General features: G+C 44.2%; 1 protein-coding gene across 3 annotated transcripts in view; it reads right to left on the reverse strand.

Moving 5' to 3' along the window:
* LOC139171439 (vascular endothelial growth factor receptor kdr-like) overlaps window positions 1-24,667 on the reverse strand; it is a 211,897-nt gene that overhangs the window by 61,988 nt on the left and 125,242 nt on the right. For all 3 annotated transcript variants that reach the window (XM_070759672.1, XM_070759673.1, XM_070759674.1), the window contains exon 11: window positions 12,673-12,793. In XM_070759672.1, coding sequence (XP_070615773.1) covers window positions 12,673-12,793 — 121 coding nt within the window. The remainder of the gene's footprint in view (window positions 1-12,672; window positions 12,794-24,667) is intronic.

Raw genomic sequence — 24,667 nt, forward strand, 5'->3', positions numbered from 1 at the left:
ACCAATTATGGGATGGAAATACCTTGCTAATTGGCCCCTTCTTTGGGCTGCCCGTCTCTGCCTCATATCTATGATAGCCTGGGCGTCTTCATCTAATGAATCCAGGCTACTAGCTGGAGAGAGCCCCCCCCCCGGGGTCTCAGGCTGCTCTCCCTCCTCCTCTTCCTCTTCTGCCTGGTCCTCCCCCTCCTGTTCATCATCCTCCCCCTCTGAGCATGGATCCGGCAGAGTTCCAGCCGTTCCCTGAGGAGCCTCAGGCTGAATCACAACACATTGCTTGGTGACGTAGAACAAAACAGAGTTGGCACTTCCCTTCGCTTGCAGTCAAGACCAATTGTAAAAAAAACATTTCAAACGCTGTGGATTCATGAATGTAAAGTACACAATGGACTTGAAACAGTTAAAAGTACAAAGAGGGCATCACATGGCTTATAGGAGCCATGGTGATGCAGGGTTAGAATACAGTACTACAGGCTGACTTTGCCCACTGCCAAGAGTTCAATCCTGACCAGCTCAAGGTTGATTCAGCCTTCAGTCTTCAGTCCTTCCAAGGTCAGTAAAATGAGGACACAGATTGTTGGTAGCAATATGCTCACTCTGTTACCTTTAGAGAGGGCTGCAGGCAGTGTACTGTGAAGTGATATACAGGTAGTCCCCGACTTACGACGGGGATCCGTTCCCACGGCCCGTCGTAAGCCGAGTTTGGTGTAGAGTCGGAATATTCCAATTTCCAATATTCCGATTTACATGGCGGCAGCAGCGGGGGGGCAGCTGAACGTTCGGGCGAGGAGATCTCCACGGTGGGTGGCCTCGGAGGTTGCAGCAATGCAGCGCCGAGAAGGACCAGCTTAAGGGGACCAACAGCGGGTCCTTCTCGGCACTGCATTGCTGTAGCCTCCGAGGCTGCCCACCGCGGAGATCCCTTCACCCGAACGGAGGCGGTGGCGGCAGTGGTGGCTTCGAAGCTGTCCCCGTGGGTCATCGTAACGATGAAACGTCGTACGTCGGGGATGACGTAACCCGGGGACTACCTGTATAAGTCTAAGTGCTAATACTGCTGTATAAACCAGAGGTCCCCAAACTTGGCAACTTTAAGAGGTATGTCAAGATTTCAGATAAATTCCAAACTAAATCAGAATCTGAGTCAAAGAACTCCTCAAAGTTCCAATTTATTACTGGAGCCATCCTGGCACCTAACAGTGGGAAACCTGAATCTGAGTTTCTCATTGAATTGAAATTTCACATCCCTTGTCCCCCCACCCACAAACCTGTCACATACGTATGAGGATTAGCAATGATTCTGGTTTAGCTTCCTAAACTTCTCCCAGGAGCTTTGAGTTGTAGCCCTGGCAGTGTTTTTCTGTTGGGTTTAACTTATAAAATGAATTAACCCAAGGCAAAATACTGACCTGAATCATATTGATGGGTTGAAATGTTAGATCCTCTAAAGTTTTTATCACACAATTGCTACGCTCATCTAGAAGTCTTAACTTCTTTTTAGCTTTCAGTTTTTAACTCTCCTGTTATTTTTGGAATAATGTTAATACTAAAGCCAAATGAGGTTAACTTCTAGATCAAAGCATTCTACTTTGAGCAGCTGGTAACCATTCTTCGTTTTTTTAAAAAAGTCAAAAATAATTGATAGGGATCGCCTTGGGAAATTTTCTGTTCCCCATGGCTCCTACTTCTGGAGTTCCTGAAAGAGAAGAGCTGGCTTTTTCTGTCTCTTATTGTCATCCAAACATGAAAGCAATTACACTTTCATTAGTGGGAAAGCCTTCCTTTTTTCCCTGTTAGGATTCTAATGAAAAACGCAAAATGAAGACAAGTTCACATTATGATTGATTCTGGTATAAAGCCATTATTTGTGGAAGCGCTTTCAATCTGGGACGGCAAATTCCAGGGGTTCTCACTGTTGAAAAGGACAATCTGGCTGGTATTTGTCTCTGTTTTGCAGAAAACATGGGGCGGGTTTTTCTCATTCAGCAAGATTGTTGAAGTAGCAGCAGATGCCCAGAGAACTAAGCAAGAGAATGACGCCTGAAACCCTCTGAAAGGACATATACCCATCGTATGTCCTCCTATGCTAGTTTTCCATTCAGGCTCCTTGTGGTCAATTAGACTTACTTCCAAGTAAGTGAACAAGGGTTGCCTTCGTCAAAGGAATTATCTTTGTATATGTGTGTATCTATGTGGGTATTAAAAACTACCCAGTTTGTTTGTTACCAACTTCTCAGGAGTCCCTGATGGACCAGGATATTTATGATGAACACATATTATTATTATTGTTATTATTATTATTGTTATTATTATTATTATTATTATTATTATTATTATTATTATTATTATTATCATTATCATTATCATTATTTATTGGATTTGTATGCTGCCCCTCTCCGTAGACTCGGGGCGGCTAGACATGTCACTAGAATCACTGCATGAATCAAAAAGAGGGCGGGGAAAATATTTACTGACCCCTCGCATCCTGGACACAAATTGTTTCAACTCCTACCCTCAAAACATCTCTACAGAGCACTGCACACCAAGACAACTAGACACAAGAACAGTTTTTTTCCCGAACGCCATCACTCTACTAAACAAATAATTCCCTCAACACTGTCAGACTTTTTACTAAATCTGCACTTCTATTTCTACTAGTTTTTCTCATCATTCCTTTCACCCATTTCCTCCCACCTAGGACTGCATGACTGTAACTTGTTGCTTGTATCCTAAGATTTTTATTAATATTGATTGTTTCTTCATTGCTTGTTTGACTCCTATGACAATCATTAAGTATTGCACCACATGATTCTTGACAAATGTATCTTTTTCTTTTATGTACGCTGAGAGTATATGCACCAAGACAAATTCCTTGTGTGTCCAATCACACTTGGCCAATAAAATTCTATTCTATTCTATTCTAGAAGGCAAAAATCACAAAACTGCATCTCACATATTTTGACCATGCCTTGCAGGGGAATTCCTGGATGAAGCAATTATGTTTGAAAAAATTGGTGGTAAAAAGAAATCAGAACATCAAAGAACACAATGGCTGCACACCATCAAAGCTGACAACAGTCAGGAAAACTCAAAGAAGCAGTGCAAGATTGGAGAATGTGGTCCATAGAATTGCCAAGAGTTGGACATGACTAAATGGTATGATGTAAACACTGTGATGGTGTAGTACCTGGGAACCATTCATTCAAAATGTTGTTGTGAATGAGGAACTGTGAACACAGCGCCTCCCTGTAATATGTGACAGCAGCTGTGCCCCCTTTCTGGGGTTCTATAGAGAAAGACATGGCTGCTTTGAGCTGTCCTCCGCTTGCACGCCCACGTGCAAAAAACTATTTTGAAGCTCTAGTTCAAAGAGCTGCACATCCCTAATAAGTACATAAATAAAAATTTAAGTCATGTCACAGTGTAAAAATTCCCAGGAGATCAATTACTTCACAGCTCTTAAATCTACACAGATAAGGAGTTTGAAAGAACACAGTATAAATAAGAAACAGCCGTGCCTCTGTTTACTCCCAAGGTGACATAATGATTAAAAAGAGAATAATTTATTCTTGAAATGAATGAGTGGCCCAGTGTTATTTAATTTTGGCTTAGATTATTATTATTTCCTTGCCTCTTTGATAGTTCAAATTAACTACAACTATTTAGAGATAAATAAAGGCAAAACAACTATCTGATTATGGATTTCCTAAGGCCATGAAATTATTTAATGGCTTTTTTCAAATTCACCTGGATGCTTAGTTCATTTGTAACTTTCTAAAATCAAAGTTTTAATTATCCTTTTGCTGTTTATTCCAAAAATATGTTTTTAATTTCTGGTTGAAACTTTCTTTTGCGAAGGACTGAAGAAAACTCACTTGTTGTAGTCAGATTTTTTGATTTAAAGTTTTCTAATAGTTGAAAAGTAGTTAACAAGAAAATTTCCAAAAGTGACTAAAAAAGGAAGTATAGTGGAACTCAATCGCTTTGAAAGTCACCAAATTTGATACTAAGTGCATTTGGACCTGAACATTTTGTCCCAGTACTCATCATTTGTTTGGTACTCAATGCACAAACTAGAACTTGTCAGTCAATGCTGGCTGCCTTGTGACTCACCATATTATTCCTTATGGGGAAAATTAGTTTGATACTCATCATTTTTGGTACTTATTGGGCCTTCTGGAACCAATTAAGGATGAGTCCAACTGAGGTCCACTACATGTGAACCAAGTTTCCTTTCAAAGGTGCTAACTGTGGTTTCAGCGCGATGGCGGCTCTCTCATCTCCCAAAGCAATAAAACTGCCAGAGAGGGCTCTCTTGCAAGCAAAGCAGCCTTATGGAGCACTGGTGGGCAATCTCAAGTCCTGTCCTTGTTCAGAGAGGAATTATCAGAGAATTACTCTGTTTGCTGGCTTTCCATTCCATATGGTTGTTGATTTCACTATTTGAAGCCATCTTGGGCCTCCTATTTCTTCCTCCATATTTTGGAATTAATTATAAGGAATCCTTCCCATGGAAAAATGCTTTTGTTTTGATTCTTTTAAAAAAACATAAGATTTGAAAACTTGGACACTAGAGAGAACTAGAGATTACCATTAAAGGAGAAGAGAACATCAATGTGATTTACAATTACAGAATGAAATAAAATATATTAACTTTAGATATGTTGAAGGATATTTTTGAACAATGGACTCAGACATTAATTTTAATAATGACAACAGAGACCTCTGCCTCTATGGAGAGACAAAAAGATCTAAAAATGATAAGGAAGAGGGACATGTTCTACCTGGAAAGATTGAGACTAAGTTGAAAGTGGATTTACAAATGACAGAATAAAAGAATGACATGGAAAAAGATGCTCTACTGGAATAGAAAAAACCCTGTGTACATCTAGTCTGGCAAAGAGAAGAACTAGGGGTGTCATGATAGCAGTCTTCCAATACTTGAGGGCCCAGCATAGAGATTTGATTTAATCATAGAACTATATTTGATGTATAATATTGGAAAGTATTATCCATTTAGGCAAACATTATAAATGTCCTGCTGAACATTTCTGGCAATTGCTGGCTGCCACAAACCTCGGAAACAAAAGCAGGTTGAAAATAGAATTTTGTACAGAAAGTTCGCAATATGCAACCATAATTTAGCAATGGTTCAGTGTTCCAAAGGTGCTGAAAAGTATGGCTGGTCCTCCTACCTACAACTGTCCCGGCATCCCTACACTCGTGGGAATATAATTTGGACAGTTAGCAATAGTCATGCATTTGCATCGTCCCAGGGACACATGGTTGCCATTTGCAATCTTCACACTAGCAAAGTTATTTATTTATTTATTTGTTTGTTTGTTTGTTTGTTTGTTTGTTTGATTTTTATGCTGCCCTTCTCCTTAGACTCAGGGCAGCTTACAACATGTTAGCAATAGCATTTTTAAACAGAGCCAGCATATTGCCCCCACAATCCGGGTCCTCATTTTACCCACCTCGGAAGGATGGAAGGCTGAGTCAACCTTGAGCCGGTGATGAGATTTGAACCGCTGACCTACAGATCTACAGTCAGCTTCTACAGTGGCCTGCAGTACAGCACTCTACCTGCTGCGCCACCCTGGCTCCTAATGGGGAAGCCAGCAGGAAATCACAAGACATGGTAACATGAGATCTCGCTTAACAACTGTAGCAAACCAGGGTAATAAAAGTGGCTATGGTCATGTGATGTCTCCCTTAACGACCATATCACTTAACAACATTTTGCATGTGCAGAAATGAATAGATTGACAATGAAAATCAAAGACAAATAAGATTCTGAATATTATAAAACAGGGGTGAAATTTTATGACTAAAATAGACTAGGAGGTAGCACTAAATAAATGATATATACCTAATATAAATTTGAATATAAGATTGAAAAATATAATAATGGCTTTGGCAAAATTAGAGAAAGAAGGAAAGAAATTGCCAGTTTGTCATAGCAAACAGTTAATTGAATAGAGATATTTCACTCAGGAAAGGGTCAAGGAGGAGGAAGAGGAAGAGGGGAGAGATGAAGGAGAGAAGTGGTAGAGAGCAGAGGGAAGAAAGGGGGAGAGAAGGAACAAGAAAGTAGATGGGAGAGGAGGTGAGAAGGGGTGAGTGAAGAGAATGAAAGTTCAGACTGGTAGATATTAATAGTATATACTGAAGGCAAAGCAATGAATATTGGTTGAGATGCATTATTATGTTGTGTGCATGGTGATGTAAATACTTGATGTGTGGAGAAAAAAGCATTTAAAACCCCCAATGTTTTGCAGTTCCTATTGTGGTCATAAGTCGAGGACCACCTATAAAAACTTACACAAATCATTTATTATTTATTTATTTATTGGACTTATATTTTGGGGTCATAAAGATTTATTTTTGTTTTCTTTCTTTACAGTAGAGAAGTGTTATTTTTTATATTTTATTTTTTTAATAAGTATTTGATATTTTATAGATAAGAAACTTAATTAATATAAAGAATATACAGTGATCCCTCGATTTTCGCGGGTTCAAACTTCGCGAAACGGCTATACCACGGTTTTTCAAAAAATATTAATTAAAAAATACTCCACGGTTTTTTTTCTATACCACGGTTTTTCCCACCCAATGACATCATACATCATCACCAAGAGTCACTTCTCTCTCTCTTTCTCTTTCTTTCCTGTCATTCTCTGCTTCAATCATTTTCTCATTTCTCTTTTTTCTCCCTTTTTCTATCATTTTTTTCTCTCTCTCTACCTTCCACACTCCCCCCTCTTGCTCTCTCTCTCTGTCTCCCTCTCTTTCTCCCTCTCTGTGAGAACGCCTGCCCCACCTCTCCTGCAGCCCCCTTGCTGATAGCTGGGATGAAAGTGCTCTCAGCTAAGGGACTGTGAGAGGGGCGAGGCAGGCATTCTCAAAGCGCTCAGAGCGGCTACTGGCCGAATGAGGATGAGAAGCCGTAGCCGCCAGCGCTGTTGCAGGAGGACCCGTGTCCCAAGAAAGCCGGTGAGAGGGGTGGATTGGGCGGGCGGGCAGTAGCGGCGAGGGGGCCGGAGGCGCTGGGGGGGCGGGGGCAGCCGACATTCAAAACAATCTTTACTGGCCTCCGCACTTTCATCGCTCCCCGCCCCCAACTTCAAGCCCGGCTCCTTGTGCTGCCTTGAAAAAGGGTGCGTGGTGGTAGTTTTTGGCTGTCCATAGCCAAAAATGGTGTTTTTACTTCCACACCGCTATTTCGCGGAAATTCGACTTTCGCGGGCGGTCTTGGAACGCAACCCTCGCGAAAATAGAGGGAACACTGTAGAGTTAAATTTAATAAGAATAAAGTGTGTACGTGTGATATCTCTGTATTGATCTGATTGTAGTTAGGGGTTTTTTTTCTGTATTAGTTAGACTTCTACGACAAGCGGAGCAATGGTAGCTCCTTAAATGTTTAATGTTGTTTGTTCTTGTCTGTCTTTTAAAAAATAATAAAAAATATTTTTTAAAAAAAGATTTATTTCCAAATGTAAGAAAAGCAACACTGTCTTTATCTTTGTACTGTATATATCATTTTGAAAAGAAAATATTAAGAAATATTTCAGTTTTGGTTTCCATTATGTAAAGCATGGAGAAGATCCCCCTCCTTTTCAAATTCCCATTTTTTGTCGCTGTATCTTATTATTATTATTAGTCAAAGCCATCCATGAGTTGGAATGAAGTGACTGAATTCAGATATGCTTGTTTTTTCCCCTTTCCTGGCAAGCGGGCCTACTTCCAAATAAAGTCTTATACTACGGCTACATTTTATTTTTAAATAAGTTGATAGGACCTTTGAGAGACCCAGAGACATTTTTGTAAACAAAGTTATTTCTAGGGACTTGTGTTTGTGCTGTGGAATGAGCCAGTTTCCCATGGACTATTGGTTTTAATTAGGAGGGTCAAGCTAAATTCAAGTAGGCAGATGGCCTGGCCATGCAGGGGAGATTTCTTGGAGAGTCGCTGTCAATCACTACAGACAGAATGGTGAGAAATCCATAGAGATCGTGGCTCAATGTTGTTGGTTAGACTTTTCTGGAAACCGAAGCTGAGAATCTGGAGGATGAAGCATGTGATGAACGGTTGTGGGAACTGGATGTGTCTAGGATCTAATGAAGAGAAGGACTAGGGGGTGACGTTCTAACAGTCTTCCAATATTTGTGGGGCTGTTACAAAAAAGATGGAGTCAACCTAGTCTTCAAAGCACCTGAAGGCAGGACAAGAAGCAACAGATGGAAGCTTATCAAAGAGAGATCCAACCTAAAACTAAGGAGAAATTTCCTATCAGTGAAAAAAAATAATCAGTGGAATGTCTTACCACCAAAATTGTGGGTGCTTCATCATTGGAGGTTTTGAAGAAGAAACTAGACAGACATTTTTCTGGAAAGGTATAGGATCCCTTGCTTGAGCATTGAGTTGGATTAGAAGACCTCCAAAGTCCCTTCCAATTCTGTTATTCTAACTCTATTCTTCTGAGTGTCTGTATCAGCCTCAAAGATAAGACAACACATGCCTGAAAGCCCTTTGGAAGAATAACCTACATCATAACAGATAGGCTCTCATTTACAAGGAACTGAACTGATTTTAGCATTATTTTGTTCCCAATTTTGGTGAATCTACTACCTGCAAAGTAGAGTCCTAGCCAGGAACAAAAATCAAGAGCCCACCTAAGGATTCCTCCTTCCTTGTCTTGGATGATGAATTTGTTGGCCACTGGAGAAGCAGTTTTTGCATCTGTTAATCCCAATCAACTCCCTGAATTATACTGCTTTTAATAAAGGATTCAAAGTATTTGGAATGTAACATTTTAAAGTTGAGTTTGGTTCTAAAACTTTCTCTTTTAATGAGATTATTATTAGCTGGATATAAATTATAATGATGATGGTCTTATTGGCAACATTACAACATGGCAGAGGTATATGTCCTGCCTTTTGTATGGTTATCTTCCCACGAGATGTTAAAACTGTTTTAGTGAAAAGTTAGTGTGTCATGAGAACTCTAAAAGGAGGTCAACTGATCCAATCAGTTAACTCCTAAAGTGGCTGAACTAGGGACATCTGGATTTTGCTTCTAGATCTGATAACTCCTAGTTGAACATCTGAATTGGCTCTGCAAGAGCCATGGTGGTGCAGTGGGGAGATTGCAGTATTGCAGGCTAATTCTGCCGACCGCCAGTAGTTCGATCCTCACCAGCTGAAACGTGTGTTTTTCTTTGCCCACCTGGAAGTGGTCACTGTTAAGGAGAGAACTTTGGCAACCAGCAACATAATAATAATAATAATAATAATAATAATAATAATAATAATAATAATAATAATTTATTAGATTTGTATGCCGCCCCTCTCCGGAGACATATTCCTTAGCAGCTGTTTTGTTTTCATTTTGTTTTGTTTGTTTTGCTTTTGAAGTATCCACATTCTTACCAGCTGAAATGCAATGAGACCATAAGTGACACACTGGGAATTGCTCTCCGGCAGTGATGCAAGGGGATGGGACAGTTGAAGGAATGCAAAGCGCATGAGAAAGTGTCTGAATCTGACCTAATTCCAACTCCATGCCACATTCCATTAAAGACTGGCTGTCAGAGTCAGAGCACTGACTTTTTAAAACTATTTTACTATTTTAACTCGTCTAAACAAACACCAATAAAAGTACTTTCTAGGAATGATGGAAATTAGTCTATTTGCTGAAAGATCTATTTTTGATGCAAAGGAGGACTGAAAATGCTAAGTTTAGGTTGCTTCTCTCACCACTAAGTTGCTTGTAAAGGAAGATGCTGTCTCCCTTCCCTGTCTTGCTCATGAGCAAGAGAAGCCCCAAAACGTTTGAGGATCCCTGAGATCCTGGCTGTACTTTGGGAGCTTCTCTTGTTGCTGAGGGAGGAGGGAACACAGGGCAGAAGCTGTCTTTGTTCCCATGGCTGCTAAGGGGGCGGGGGGTATAGAAACAGAGATAGCTCCTGCCATCCGTTGGGCATTTTTTTTTGCCTTGGGGCTTCAGGGAAGTTTCCCTGAACCCTCCGGAATGCAAAAAACCCAGCACAATAGCAAACCGGAAGTGCCCTTTCCTGAACTTCCGGTGTGTCCATTTGGCTCTGGGGCTTCAGGGAAGCTACCCTAAAACAGCGGCACGGGTGAAACAGCCTTCCCCAAGGCCAAAAATCAGCGGGCCAGTGTGCACATGCGCGCTGGAGCTGACATAGGGCAATGCCTCACGTGCCCTCCAATATGGCTCCGCATGCCACCTGTGCCACACATGCCATAGTTCACCATCACAGGATAGGGCCTTCTGCTTAAGCAAAGTGTGAATTAGAAGACCCCCAAGATTCTTTCCAACTCTTATTCTGTTCTAATCTTCCTCGAGCCTTTTCTTAAGTGTATTGAGCTCAGTAATTCCTAGAAATCACTTTATCTGGCCTGGTTCCTGGTGGCTATTTACAATTAGTGTTGGGCGAACCGAACCTGAACCCAAACTTTTGTAAAAGTTTGGCAAAAGTTCGGGTCCGGATTCGGGAGAGCACCAGGAAGCGCCGCTGCCCAGCTGTCACCTTCTGGAACAGCTGGGGCGCTTCCCGGCGTTCTCCGGAGCCCAAATCCGGACCCAAACTTTTGCCAAACTTCCGAGTTTGGCGTTTGTGAGACCGCCGAGAAGTGCCCCGGCTGTTCTGGGAAACGCTGCTGCCCAGCTGTCACCTTCAGAAACAGCCGGGGCGCTTCTCAGCGGTCTCCCGAATGCCGAATTCAGAAGTTTAGCAAAAGTTTGGGTCCGGATTCGGGTTTGGGAGAGTGCCAGGAAGCGCCCTGGCTGTTCCGGAAGGTGACAGCTGGGCGGTGGTGCTTCCCGGCGCTCTCACGAGCCCCAAACTCGAAAGTTTGGCAAAAGTTCGGGTCCGGGCTCAGGTGCCGAACACGAACTATTTTAAAAATTCAGGTGCTGAACCCGAACTCAAACTCCATTGGGTTCGCCCAACACTATTTACAATTTCTTGACTTAAAATCCCGCCAAAATATTCCTTCTATCCTCGTTTCTATAAATTGATCTCCTTTTTTTGCTTTATTCTATTGATTTAAAGCTTCCAGAAAGATAATAAATATCTAACAATATGTATCTATATCCTGCAAGGGGAGATGCTACCGTTCTCCCAAACTCCTATATAGGTCAAGTCTTCTTTGGGTTGATCTCTAGGCCTGGTGATTTAAAAGATCTAATTGTATTGTTCTGGAAAATACCAAAGTAGTTTCCCCTCATCATCTTCTGACAAGCTTTACTTCTCTCAGGTAGCAAAGCCTTCGGTGATTGATTGACTGACTGTATATGCCACACACACACACACAGCAACTCTATATTGGATGGTTCCATTACGCCAGACCTGCTTAGCTTCTAATGAATCAGATCAGCCAGGAACTAAGTGAAATGGGTTAAGTAGTTTGGTTTTAATTCTGTTTAATACAGAAGGAATGCATATTTTGGTGAGTTCTTCCTTCCCTCATTTTCACTGATGAAGACAAAGGAAAGAAAGAATAAAAAGAGGCTAAGAAAATGGGGAATGATGCAAAATCATTCCTATTTCAATCAGGATAGAAACATAGAAACATAGAAGTCTGACGGAAGAAAAAGACCTCCTGGTCCATCTAGTCTGCCCTTATACTATTTTCTGTATTTTATCTTAGGATGGATATGTGTTTATCCCAGGCATGTTTAAATTCAGTTACTGTGGATTTACCAACCACCTCTGCTGGAAGTTTGTTCCAAGCATCTACTACTCTTTCAGTAAAATAATATTTTCTCATGTTGCTTTTGATCTTTCCCCCAACTAACTTCAGATTGTGTCCCCTTGTTCTTGTGTTCACTTTCCTATTAAAAACACTTCTCTCCTGGACCTTATTTAACCCTTTAATATATTTAAATGTTTCGATCATGTCCCCCCTTTTCCTTCTGTCCTCCAGACTATGCAGATTGAGTTCATTAAATCTTTCTTGATACGTTTTATGCTTAAGACCTTCCACCAGGATAACTCTTAATATTATTTTGAAGGAAGAAAGGAAGGGAGGAAGAAAGAAAAAAGGAAAGGTAGAAGGAAGGATGGATGGATGGATGGATGGAAGGAAGGAAGGAGGGAGGGGAGAAGGGGAGGGGAGGGGAGGAAGGAAGGAAGGAAAAAAAGGAGGATGGGAAAGAATAAATAAAAGATTTGCATTCACTCCTTCCCTAAAAAGGACATTTTCCTAAGTCAGAGAACAAGATTTCATTTAGTATTTATCCATGTTGTCTGGGACTGTGCCACATATGGCATACTGAACATGGCCGAAAAAGCTGTGAGAGGAGAGATTGGAGGCTGTGAGCAAGCTGAGCTTTCAACCCTCTGGAGGCCGCCGGGTGGCTGGGAGAAAGCTCATGGCGAAATTGCTCTGTGCACGTTCTCAGGCTCGAGGCCAAAAGGGCTACAAATGAGTCATGCATTTCTGGAGAGTTTTTGGACTGGGAGGGGGAAGTGAGTGATGTCATGGTCAGAGTCCAGCATTCCCCAAAAGCCAGAAGAGCGCAGCCACTGATCCCAGAGTGGAAAAATCCCAGGCATGTGAAGAATTTGGTCCTGGGAAGGAGCTTGTTCCTGGGAAATTCAAGAAAAGAGAACTAGGTGCATCCCATGCGGTTTAGATTTACCTTTGACGTATTGCCATGAATAAACTGCATATTTTGGATGTCCTTGATCCTGTTGGCTAAATAGTGAGTTTCATTCCTGGCAGTTTTCTGGACTTTGATTCTTCCTCCACGGTCGTTGCACCTAGGGAGGAAGGAAAGAAAAAAGAGCACTGAAATGGCTGCCTCTGCTGTGACCATTCCTGTCTTGCCGTATGGTTCCTGGAGCCTTTGGGAGCCTTCCTCAACCTCTCATCTCCAGCTGTAGGGTTAGAGGTAGGGTTAGGCATAGAGGGTTCCTTGCCAGCCGCTTTCGGGAAATGAAGACTGGAGGACCAGTTCGGAGGGCGTGGAGAGCCGGCCATCGCTGCCGGTTTGGCAAGTGGGGGCAAATTCCTGTCACCAGTTTGGGCGAAATGGTCCAAACTGGAAGCAACGCAGCCCTGGCCCAGAGGTTTTGTCTTCTGAGATTTCAGACCAGATAGATAGATAGATAGTTCCCTGAAGATGGGCTCCAGCATGGAGGACAAAACCTCTGGCCCGAGGTTGGATCCTGCAACATTACTCAGGGACACATATATTCGGCTTCATTTGTAGGATCTGATTCATTTTGGAAGGCCGCCATGTGTAGAATTACAAGGGAGATTAAAGTAGATCCTATTTTTCATAAAACCAAGTAAAACTTACACCTGTACCAGATTAGGGGGAGCTATCATTGATATAACTGTTTAAGCCACAGTTTGTATCAAATGTATGTGTCATTGTTAAGGGATACTGAAATCCATCAATCAATAAACAAAATTGAGCTAACCTTTATTTCACCCTTTGTGATGTGTTACTTTCAGCATTTGCAGTGTTGGTAATGACCTTTAAAGCCCTACATGGCATCAGACCAGAATACCTCCGGAACCACCTTCTACCGCACGAATCCCAGTGGCCGATAAGGTCCCACAGAGTTGGCCTTCTCCGGGTCCCGTTGACTAAACATTGCCATTTGGCGGGCCCCAGGGGAAGAGCCTTCTCTGTGGCGGCCCCGGTTCTCTGGAATCAACTCCCCCCAGAGATTAGAACTGCCCCCACCCTCCTTGTCTTTCGCAAATTACTTAAGACCCACCTGTATCTCCAGGCATGGGGGAACTGAGACACCTCCCCCAGGCTTTTATATTTCATGTTTGGTATATGTGTGCTGCATGGTTTTAAATAATGGGGTTTTATATGTTTTTAATATTAGATTTGTTTCATTGTAATATTGTTTTATTATTGTTGTGAGCTGCCCCGAGTCTTCAGAGAGGGGCGGCATACAAATCTAATAAATTATTATTATTTATTATTATTATCCCCCCCCCCTCAAATTCAATCTGGGCTGCATCAGGTGTGATGCATTGAAATGATATTGTAAGCTAGCAGGAAACCTGGCTTATGGATGGGTTTTCAGGTTATTTGAAAAGAGGGGTCACCTTTCCTGAATAAACAGGCTTCCTTGTATAGGAGAGATCCCAAAGAGTGTTTTTCAAAAGGCAACTGGACTTTCTCTTTCACACCAGAAAGGTCCAGAATGTGGATGGGTCAACGGGGCCATCGATGTTAAAACTGATCAGCCCTCTCTCAACAGAGAATATGATACCACCTGTCTTCTGTCTACAACACAGTTCTTTAAGCCCAGTCCAAAAAAAGGTCCCACTCCCATTTCAGGTGATCCTCAGGTGGCCTCAACAATTTTCAGGGAGCTAACAACTAACCTTCAGTGTGCTAATGACCAGATGACTGCAAAGACTATAAATCCTTCCAAATAATCCCCACAATTCAGACAGAACTGAAGAAGTTTCTTGGATGAGAAGCAAAATATTTTCAAGGAAAACAAAAGCCAAGAAAGTCCAGTTGCCTAGATTTCCAAATGGACCAGACCATAGCTAATTAAAACCAAAGATTTATTTTCTTCCATGATTTTCACACATTTCCCTTGAGGGCAGAATTTATTGAGAAAAATATAATGGAGTTACAAGAATTCCAGCAACTGAACTATTTCCCATTTAAAACTAATCTCTAAAATACTTTTGGAGAGTTTAATTTTTTTTTAAATGTCCTATAAGATTTAGCAAAAAGGAGTACTTTCCAGTTTCCACTGCTGATGGTGAAATTTGCAGCTGATTATTTACATAATCATTTTCTGAATCCTTATCAGCCTGGGAACCAATTATTACTTCAAGAAACTATTTGTATATTATATTTAGTGCACCAGGGGTGACAGTTTCATAGCTGCTCTTAACTGGCACTAACTTATTTTTTCTTGGTTTAGATCCCCACTAGTTAATCCCAAGGAGCATGTAATACAGCCATTCTTGAAGAATTATCAAAAGTTTACATTAATGTAAACGAAGTCCTCCAAGTGACTAATGCATAGCAATAACATGAGCATATCTGTGAAAGCTATTTCTTACATATAGCCACAAGTAAACATCTAAAAGTAGATTAAGTTGTACCATGTTTCCCTGAAAATAAGCCCTCCCCCCAAAATACTATATCTTCTGGTTAAGGTTAGAGCAGTGATTTTCAACCTTTTTTGAGCTGCGGCACATTTTTTACATATACAAAATAATGGGGCACCTTGAGCGGAGGGGAGTGGGGAGGCTAAAAAAAGTTTGGACAAAAAAAATATCTCTCTCTCTCTTCCTCCCTTTCACTCTATTTCTCTCCCTCTTTCTCTCTCTTCCTTCCTCTCTCTCCATCCCTATTTCTATCTCTTTCTCCTTCCCTGCCTCTCTTTCTCTCTCTCTCTTGCTTTCTCTCTCTCTCTCTTGCTTTCTTTTTCTTTCTCTCTCTTTTTCTTTCTCTTTTTCTCTCTCTCTCTTGCTTTCTTTCTCTCTCTTGCTTTCTTTCTCTTTCTCTCTCTCTCTCTCTTGCTTTCTTTCTCTCTCTCTCTCTCTCTTGTTTCTTTCTCTCTTTCTCTCTCTCTCTTGCTGAGCTTCGCGGCACACCTGACCATGTCTCACGGCACACTGGTTGAAAAACACTGGGTTAGAGAGACAGCTGGAAATCAGACAAGACGGCAAGAACAGCCCTGTCTTGCTCCATACACCCCAAAATAATAATATAGTCAAGTGCTTATTTTGAGGTTCAAAAAAATATAAGGCAGGGTCTTATTTTTGGAGAAACATGGTACTAAACCAAGAAATAGAAGAAATTTGATACAGAGTAGGCAGAAGAAAAAGGCACATTTCAACTTTGAAATAATAACTGAGTTGGAAGGGACCTGGGAGATCTTCTAGTCCAAACCCTATGCCAGTGATGCCGAAGCTTTTTTGGTTCGCATGCCAAGAGGGTGGGGGTGTGGGGGTGCTAGCATGCGTGCATGTGCCCACACCCCTTCCCTTCCCGCATGTGTGCCCCTGCGCAAAAACCCGTCCCCATGCTTGCACACAGGCCTCACTGAAGCCTGGCCAAATGGGCAAACCAGACGTTTGGAAAAATGGACTTCTGGTTTACCCATTGTGCTGTTTTTTGCACTCCGGAGATTCAGGAAGCTTCCCTGAACCCTCTGGAATGCAAAAACAGCACAATGGGCAAACCAGAAGTGCGTTCTCTGAACTTTGACTGTTGGGCTTTGTTTAGGGGGGGGAGTTGAACTCCGGGGCTTCTATTTTCACTGCAGTTTTACATGAATGTAATCCTATTGCGATGTCTAATCTATTTTTCAATTTTCACTTCTACTCATATTCTATGTCTGAAAATCATCCGGAGGCCGAAACTGCCTTCCCCAAGGCCGAAAATCAGTGCATGCGCACTGGAGCTGACGTAGGGCAATGTCTCATGTGCCCTTCGATATGGCTCCATGTGCCTCCTGTGGCACATGTTCCATAGGTTCACCATCACGGCCCTATACGATTCCAGTCAAATGGCTGTCCAGTCTCTTCTTAAAACTTGCTTTCTTTATTTTATTAAAAATCATTTGAATACAGTATTGATATTATAAATATAGCTTGCATTTGTTACATAGCAGTGATTTGAGCTCTTTCTTTCTTTTTCTGTTTATGGCAACCTAATGACTCTAAGCTGATGACATATTTAACTCCGCCTCCCAGTTCTGCCTACTCTTCTCCTACAATTGCACTTTTATTGCAACATTGCAATTCTATTGATTACAAATGAAAATGTATTCATGTATTTATTTATTTTATTTATGTGCCACTCATCTCACTATTGACTCTCTGGACAGCTCACAACCGCTTAGTAATAGTTAATATATTATTAACAGGTATTGGACTGGATAACACCAGACATGACACTGGAAGCAAAAATCACCAACTGCTCTCACTTATTCTGACCATGTCATGCGGGGCAATTCACTGCTGAAAGCAATTATATTTAGTGGTGAAAGGAAACCAGGAAACCTATTTGGCTACTAATCCAAAGATCTATCAATGGACGAGTCTTTGAGCCACTGAAGAAGCTGTAACTGCAATATTACACAGTGCAAAAAAGGACTAGGTGCAACATGATACAAGTATTCCAGTATTTGAGGGGCTGCCACAAAGAAGAGGGGGTCAATCTATTTTCCAAAGCAGCAGAAGGCAGGACAAGAAGATGGAAACTATCCAAGGAGGGAAAACAATGAACCAGTGGAAAAGATTCCCTCCAGAAGCTGCGGGTGCTCCCACAAGATTTTTAAGAAGAAAGAGGATGGCGACTTGTCTGGAGGGTCTCCTGCTTGAGCAGGGGGTTGGACTGGAACACCTCCAAGGTCCCTTCCAACTCTGTTGCTATTATGTTATTTTTCTACAGATGTTCTTCCTGCCATAGTAACTCCCTACCCCCAGGAAAAACTTGAAGAGGAGAAGTGAGAGAACATAGATTAGCTCTTTAATGTTCCTCCATCTGTCCTTTATTGTTTTGTGTGGAAAACCAGACTCCTTCCAAAATTTCTTCCTGCAGCAGAGAAGGGTTAAAGTGCATGAAGATTGTTACCTTTGGCTCCAACTGGCATTCGCCAAGAGAAGTATTTTCCATTCAGGCCTGAGCCAAAGGTCTCCCATGGTTGCTCTGCTAATATTTCAACAGGAACAAAGGAAATTGTCTGTTTGTCTACAAGCAACGGGCAACCTTGCATGCTTAACTCAACAAAATCCCTGTTTAGCACCTACTGATCCCTGTGTTGGTGTGCTGAGTGTCGGGGGACACTAAAGGCAGGCAGCTGCTTTGAGCATCACTGCAAAGAGCAGGAGAGACAAAGAACGCGGACCAGATTGTGGGATTTAATTTAATTTAATTTAATTGACTTTTATGCCGCCCAATCCCATGCGACTCAGGGCGGCTTGCAATAATAAATAATACAATACAGTGTTACAAAAAGACAAATATAAATAATAAAAACAGTAAAAACCCCATTATACTAACCATAAAAGCTCTAGCAAACTATCCAATCCCATGTGATGTTCCAAAGCAATGAAAGGATTTGGAGTTTCTGTGAGCTCGGTTGTTTTCCTGAAAGCTCAAAGAACACCAAGAACCCAACATTGATCTCCCTAGTTCTCTTGGAGCTAACTTCCAAGAATGGGAGGACTGTTTGACCGGCACTTTGGAGTTTTTCTCCCAGCTGGTCATTCCATCTGACTGCTGGAATTCTCTGCACTCTTCCAACAATGGCTTCCTCCTGCTAGTCTTTATCAACCACCTATCCCCGTGACAGAGGTTGTAACGGTGCTGTCACCGGGGCTGCCCCCCCTCCCCAGCTTGACCGCTCTGCCGCCCTTAACCAGCCGCTCTGAGTTACAGATGAGAGGCTCTGAAGGGCTGCTGGAGCTTCCAGGCTTGGTGGCCAGCCTCCTATCACTGAATCCAGGGCCCAGAGCCTCCTCGCCTGCCCTTTTGGTGATTACCTCAACACTGCTGATCTTCACCTTTGCAGAGGCTTCTGAAGGAACAGAGGCCATCTTTTATTTATTTTTATTTGTTTGTTTGTTTATTTTGTCCAATAAACAATAATACACAATGGATACACTCGAAGTAAAATATATCAAAGATTGCATTGAGGTCAGCGGCAGCCATATTGAATGCCCTTGCAAGGGCAACAGCCATCTTGAGGCAACCAAGGCATGGCCATATTTTATTTGCCATTTTCAACTGGCAGCAGCCATTTTGAAGCCAATTGCCAGGCTAGCAGCTAGTAGCTAGCCACTTTGATTGCCCCAATAAGGGTGGCATCCTTTTTGATTACCTCAAAGTGAGGGCAGTGGCCATTTTGAATGCTCCAACAGTGCGGTAGCCATTTTGAATACCCAATAATAGCGGCAGCCATTTTGATTGCCCCAAGGTGAGGGCAGTGGCCATTTTGAATACCCCAATAAGAGAGGCAAGCCATTTTGATTGCCTCAAGGTGTGAGCAGTGGCCATTTTGAAGGCTACAACAGTGTGGTGGCCATTTTGAATACCCCAATAAGAGCGGCAGCCATTTTGATTGCCTCAAAGTGTGGGCAATGGCCATTTTGAAGATCCAACAGGGCAGTGTCCATTTTGAATACTGTACCCCAATAAGAGCGGCAGCCATTTTGATTGCCTCAAAGTAAGGGCAGTGGCCATTTTGGAGGCTCAAACAGTATGGTGGCTATTTTAAAGGTTCCAACAGTGTGGTAGCCATTTTGAATACCCAATAACAGCAGCAGCCATTTTGATTGCCCCAAGGTGAGGGCAGTGTCCATTTGGAATACAGTGGTCCCCTGATTATTGCGAGGGTTCCGTTCCAGGACCCCTCGCAATGATCGGTTTTTTGCGAAGTAGCGCTGCGGAAGTAAAAACACCATCTGCGCATGCGCAGATGGTCTTTTTACTTCTGCCGCAGCAGCGAGGAGCCGAAGATTGGGGTTTCCCCGCCGCCCATGCAAACTCCTCGCTGCTGCCGCGCCCGCCGCTTGTCTTGTCCGGACGCCGCTTGTCCGCCGCCTGCCTGCCCGCGCGCCCGCCGCTCGTCCGCCCTTCGCCCGCCCACGCCGTTCGCTCGCGCCGCTTCCCAGCTGAGTCCTGAAGCAAACTTCCGCGTTTGGCTTCGGGACTCAGCTGGGAAGCGGCGCTGGGGTTTCCCCACCACCCACGCAAACTCCTCGCTGCAGCTCGCCCGCCCTTCGCCCGCCCACGCCGTTCGCTCGCGCCGCTTCCCAGCTGAGTCCTGAAGCGAACTTCCGCGTTTGGCTTCAGGACTCAGTTGGGAAGCGGCGCTGGGGTTTCCCTGCCGCCCACGCAAACTCCTCGCTGATGCCCGCCGCTCGCCCTCCCGCCAGCAAGAGGGGGAAGACCCAGGGAAGCCGCCCAGCAGCTGATCTGCCCGGCGCCATCTACACATGCGTGGCCATAGAAAAAAGGGCGTGCATGCGCAGATGGTGTTTTTACTTCCGGGTTGAAAAATCGCCATATAGCCGTTTCGCAATGATCGGGATCGCAATACCCGGTGGATCACTGTACCTCAATAAGAGCGGCAGCCTTTTGATTGCTCAAAGTGTGGGCAGTGGCCATTTTGAAGGCTCCAATAAGGCTGGTGTGCATTTTGAAAGGAGGGGCATATCAGTTAAGTACCAGCTCCCATTCCATTTTGAGTGACATATGTTCTGTATTATTCCAAGAATATGTAGGCAATGGCTTTAAGGAACAACATCAATTGGCCATTCACTCTCTGCACAGCCCAAAAATGCTTTCAACTAGCCAATAAGATTGTGTATTCTCTAATACCCAATGAGATGTAACTTGATGGCTAATAGACGATAATAAAAAGGGGTGCGAGGTTTTGTCCAGGACAAGATGTCCCTTCCCCACATGATGCATTCTTGCTTCCTGCCTCTTAGTGATGACACTTCAGTTACAAGAATGTCAGGTAACATACCTGCCTGTGCCATGTAAATAGCTGAGAAAGCCAACAGTTTGCTCTAATTGGAAGCAAGAGACATCCAGGGAAAGCTGTGTCTGTCTCTGGAGGCTACCAGGAGTATCATGACTTTTGACTGTCTTCTCCATGCATTTGAAGAGGGCCATCACTACATCTTGTTTGCATCAGTTGTGTGTTGTGCAGAAGATGAGGTTGTCCACTTTAAGTCCAAGTCAATGTTGGTAGCCCCCGGTTGGCCTCCATAGTAGATACCTCTATATTTTAGCGTGGTGCACAATTCTTGCAGTCCAGGAGATGCTACACTGTTCTCTAAATGTTTCTTGACTTTGCAGATTGCTATCTACTAATAGTGCCTTTCCCCGTATCTCCTTTCTGAGTCAATAACTCCTGTGACCTGCTCTCTCCCCAGCAGAAATCATCCAAACGCTGCCAGTTCTCTCCTGTTTTTCTTGCCCTACTGCAACACAGGCTGCCTCCACTTGTTCACACTCACAAAGGGTAATAATAATAATGCCTAGGCTGCTAATCTTTATAATCCCAGAATTATAAGCTCCATAATAGATGGAGTATCTCTTTTTAGAGTGGAGGAGGAAATATGGATATTATTATCCTGGGCTCACAGAGGAGGGTGGAGGAGACATTACAAAAGACTGTTCACTATCAGAGATGATTAGAGAGATTTATATATGTTATTCATGGCACTACAACTAACAGACTAGATCCCTACATCTATTTTTTAACCTGTTTGGAGAGAGAAGAAATGCACTGTCATTGTGTTGAAGTAGAAGAAAGGACATATCGAGGTCATAATTCATATTAGGCTCCTCTCTAATTCTCTGCCCATAATCTTCTGGGTTGCAGGTGTCTATGGGTGGGCAGGATAAATACGCCAAGATGCATAACACAAAATGGTGGGCTTCCAATCATGCGGTTGCCGCCACCACTTTGGCTTTATATGATCACCTCTGCTGATCATGGTGGATTGCGCTGGTCAAAGACCAGGTAAATAAAGCTCTCCTCATCCGGGATTTGATCCTGGATGAGGAGGCCGACCTGGCATGTATTACTGAAACCTGGCTGGGCCCAGAGGGGGGTGTTCCTCTCTCTGAAATCTGCCCAGCTGGGTTTCAGATATGGCATCAACCTCGACCCCAGGGAAGGGGGGGAGGAGTGGCTATTATAGCCAGGGAGAGCCTTTGCCTACGTAGACTCATTGCTCCGGAAATTGCGGGTTGTGAGTCTCTCTTGATGAAGTTGGACTTAGGGGTTCAGGTGGGCTTATTTCTCACGTACCTGCCTCCCAGCTGCATGTCAAAAGCCCTGCCTGTGCTACTCGAGGAGGTAGCCGGGTTGGCGGTGGAGTTCCCCGGACTTATTGTCCTGGGGGATTTCAACCTGCCGTCACTCGGCGAAACCTCTGGGTTGGCACAGGAGTTCATGGCCACCATGACAGCCATGGACCTGACTCAAGTAGTACAGGGTCCGACTCACGAGGGAGGGCACGCACCTGACATGGTATTCCTTTCCGAGCAATTGAGTAATGGTCTGAGACTAAGGGGCTTAGAAACATTGCCTTTGTCATGGTCAGACCATTTCCTACTACGGCTTGACTTCCTGGCTCCAATCCTTCCCCGCAGGGAGGCGGAACCAATTAAGATGTTCCGCCCCAGACGCCTGATGGACCCAGAGGGCTTTCAGACGGCGCTTGGGGTTATTCCAGAGACACTCGTCCACAGTTCGGCGGAGTCTCTTGCGGAGGCCTGGAATACGGCTGCTGCGGAGGCTCTCAACCGGATTGCGCCTTTGCGACCTCTCCGCGGCGCTAGACCCCGTAGAGCCCCATGGTTCAACGAGGAGCTCCGGGAGTTGAAACGCCAAAAGAGACGTCTAGAGAAGCGATGGAGGAAGAGTAGGTCTGAATCCGATCGAACACTTGTAAGAGCTTTTATTAAGACTTACGAAGTTGCGCTCAAGGCGGCAAGATGCGCGTACCATGCCGCCTTGATTGCATCAGCGGAATCCCGCCCGGCCACTCTGTTTAGGGTGACCCGCTCCCTTCTTAACCAGGGGGGAGTTGGGGAGCCCTTGCAGAGTAGTGCCGAGGATTTTAACACGTTTTTCGCTGATAAAGTCGCTCAGATCCGGGCCAACCTCGACTCCAATTGTAAGACAGAGTCGACTGACAACGAGTCAGTCGAGGTGACTGGGGCACGTACTTGTCCACCTGTCTGGGAAGAGTTTGATCTGGTGACACCTGATGAAGTGGACAAGGCCATTGGAGCTGTGAGTTCCGCCACCTGTTTACTGGATCCGTGTCCCTCCTGGTTGGTTTCGGCCAGCAGGGAGGTGACACGGAGCTGGGCCCAGGAGATTACCAACGCTTCCTTGGGGAGGGGAGTTTTTCCATCACTCTATAAAGAAGCGTTCGTGCACCCCCTCCTCAAGAAGCCCTCCCTGGACCCAGCCGTACTTAATAACTATTGTCCAGTCTCCAACCTTCCCTTTATGGGGAAGGTTGTTGAGAAGGTGGTGGCACTCCAGCGGTCCTTGGAAGAAGCCGATTATCTAGGTCCCCAACAGTCGGGTTTCAGGCCCGGTTACAGCACGGAAACCGCTTTGGTTGCATTGATGGATGATCTCTGGCGGGCCCGGGACAGGGGTTTATCCTCTGTCCTGGTGCTCCTTGACCTCTCAGCGGCTTTCGATACCATCGACCATGGTATCCTTCTGCACCGGCTGGAGGGGTTGGGGGTGGGAGGCACTGTTCTCCAGTGGTTCTCCTCCTACCTCTCTGGCCGGTCACAGTCGGTGTTAGTGGGGGGTCAGAGGTCGGCTCCTAGGTTTCTCCCTTGTGGGGTGCCTCAGGGGTCGGTCCTCTCCCCCCTGCTATTCAACATCTACATGAAACCGCTGGGCGAGATCATCCAAGGACATGGGGTGAGGTATCATCAATATGCGGATGATACCCAGCTTTACATCTCCACCCCATGCCCAGTCAATGAAGCGGTGGAAGTGATGTGCCGGTGCCTGGAGGCTGTTGGGGCCTGGATGGGTGTCAACAGACTCAAGCTCAACCTGGATAAGACGGAGTGGCTGCGGGTTTTGCTTCCCAAGGACAATTCCATCTGTCCGTCCATTACCCTGGGGGGGGAATTATTGACCCCCTCAGAGAGGGTCCGCAACTTGGGCATCCTCCTCGATCCACAGCTCACATTAGAAAACCATCTCTCAGCTGTGGCGAGGGGGGCGTTTGCCCAGGTTCGCCTGGTGCACCAGTTTCGGCCCTATCTGGACTGGGACTCATTGCTCACAGTCACTCATGCCCTCATCACCTCGAGGTTCGACTACTGTAATGCTCTCTACATGGGGCTACCTTTGAAAAGTGTTCGGAAACTTCAGATCGTGCAGAATGCAGCTGCGAGAGCAGTCATGGGCCTACCTAGGTATGCCCATGTTTCACCATCAGTCCGCAGTCTGCATTGGCTGCCGATCAGTTTCCGGTCACAATTCAAAGTGTTGGTTATGACCTTTAAAGCCCTTCATGGCATCGGACCAGAATACCTCCGAGACCGCCTTCTGCCGCACGAATCCCAGCGACCGATTAGGTCCCACAGAGTGGGCCTCCTCCGGGTCCCGTCAACTAAACAATGTCGGTTGGCGGGCCCCAGGGGGAGAGCCTTCTCTGTGGCGGCCCCGACTCTCTGGAACCAACTCCCCCCGGAGATCAGAACTGCCCCTACTCTTCCTGCCTTCCGTAAACTTCTCAAAACCCATCTTTGCCGTCAGGCATGGGGAAACTAAACATCTCCCCCTGGGCCCGCTGAATTTATACATGGTATGCTTGCATGTGTGTATGTTAGTATAGGGTTTTTTTAAAAAACTTTTAATATTTTAATTAATTGGATTATGTATTGGATTGTTTTTTCACTTGTTGTGAGCCGCCCCGAGTCTTCGGAGAGGGGCGGCATACAAATCCAAATAATAAATAAATAAATAAAATAAATAAATAATAAATAAAGGAGAACGTAACAGTCACCAAAGCTTCCCAGTTGCCACGTGTCTGAATGAGGAGTTCATACTTTGGTCCCCCTAATCCAAGTCCAACGTGCGAACTTGCTACCCTATTCTAAAAGTCTTGTTTCAGATCGAATT

This window comes from Erythrolamprus reginae, chromosome 8 (assembly GCF_031021105.1).
Source record: "Erythrolamprus reginae isolate rEryReg1 chromosome 8, rEryReg1.hap1, whole genome shotgun sequence".
Lineage (NCBI taxonomy): Eukaryota > Metazoa > Chordata > Lepidosauria > Squamata > Dipsadidae > Erythrolamprus > Erythrolamprus reginae.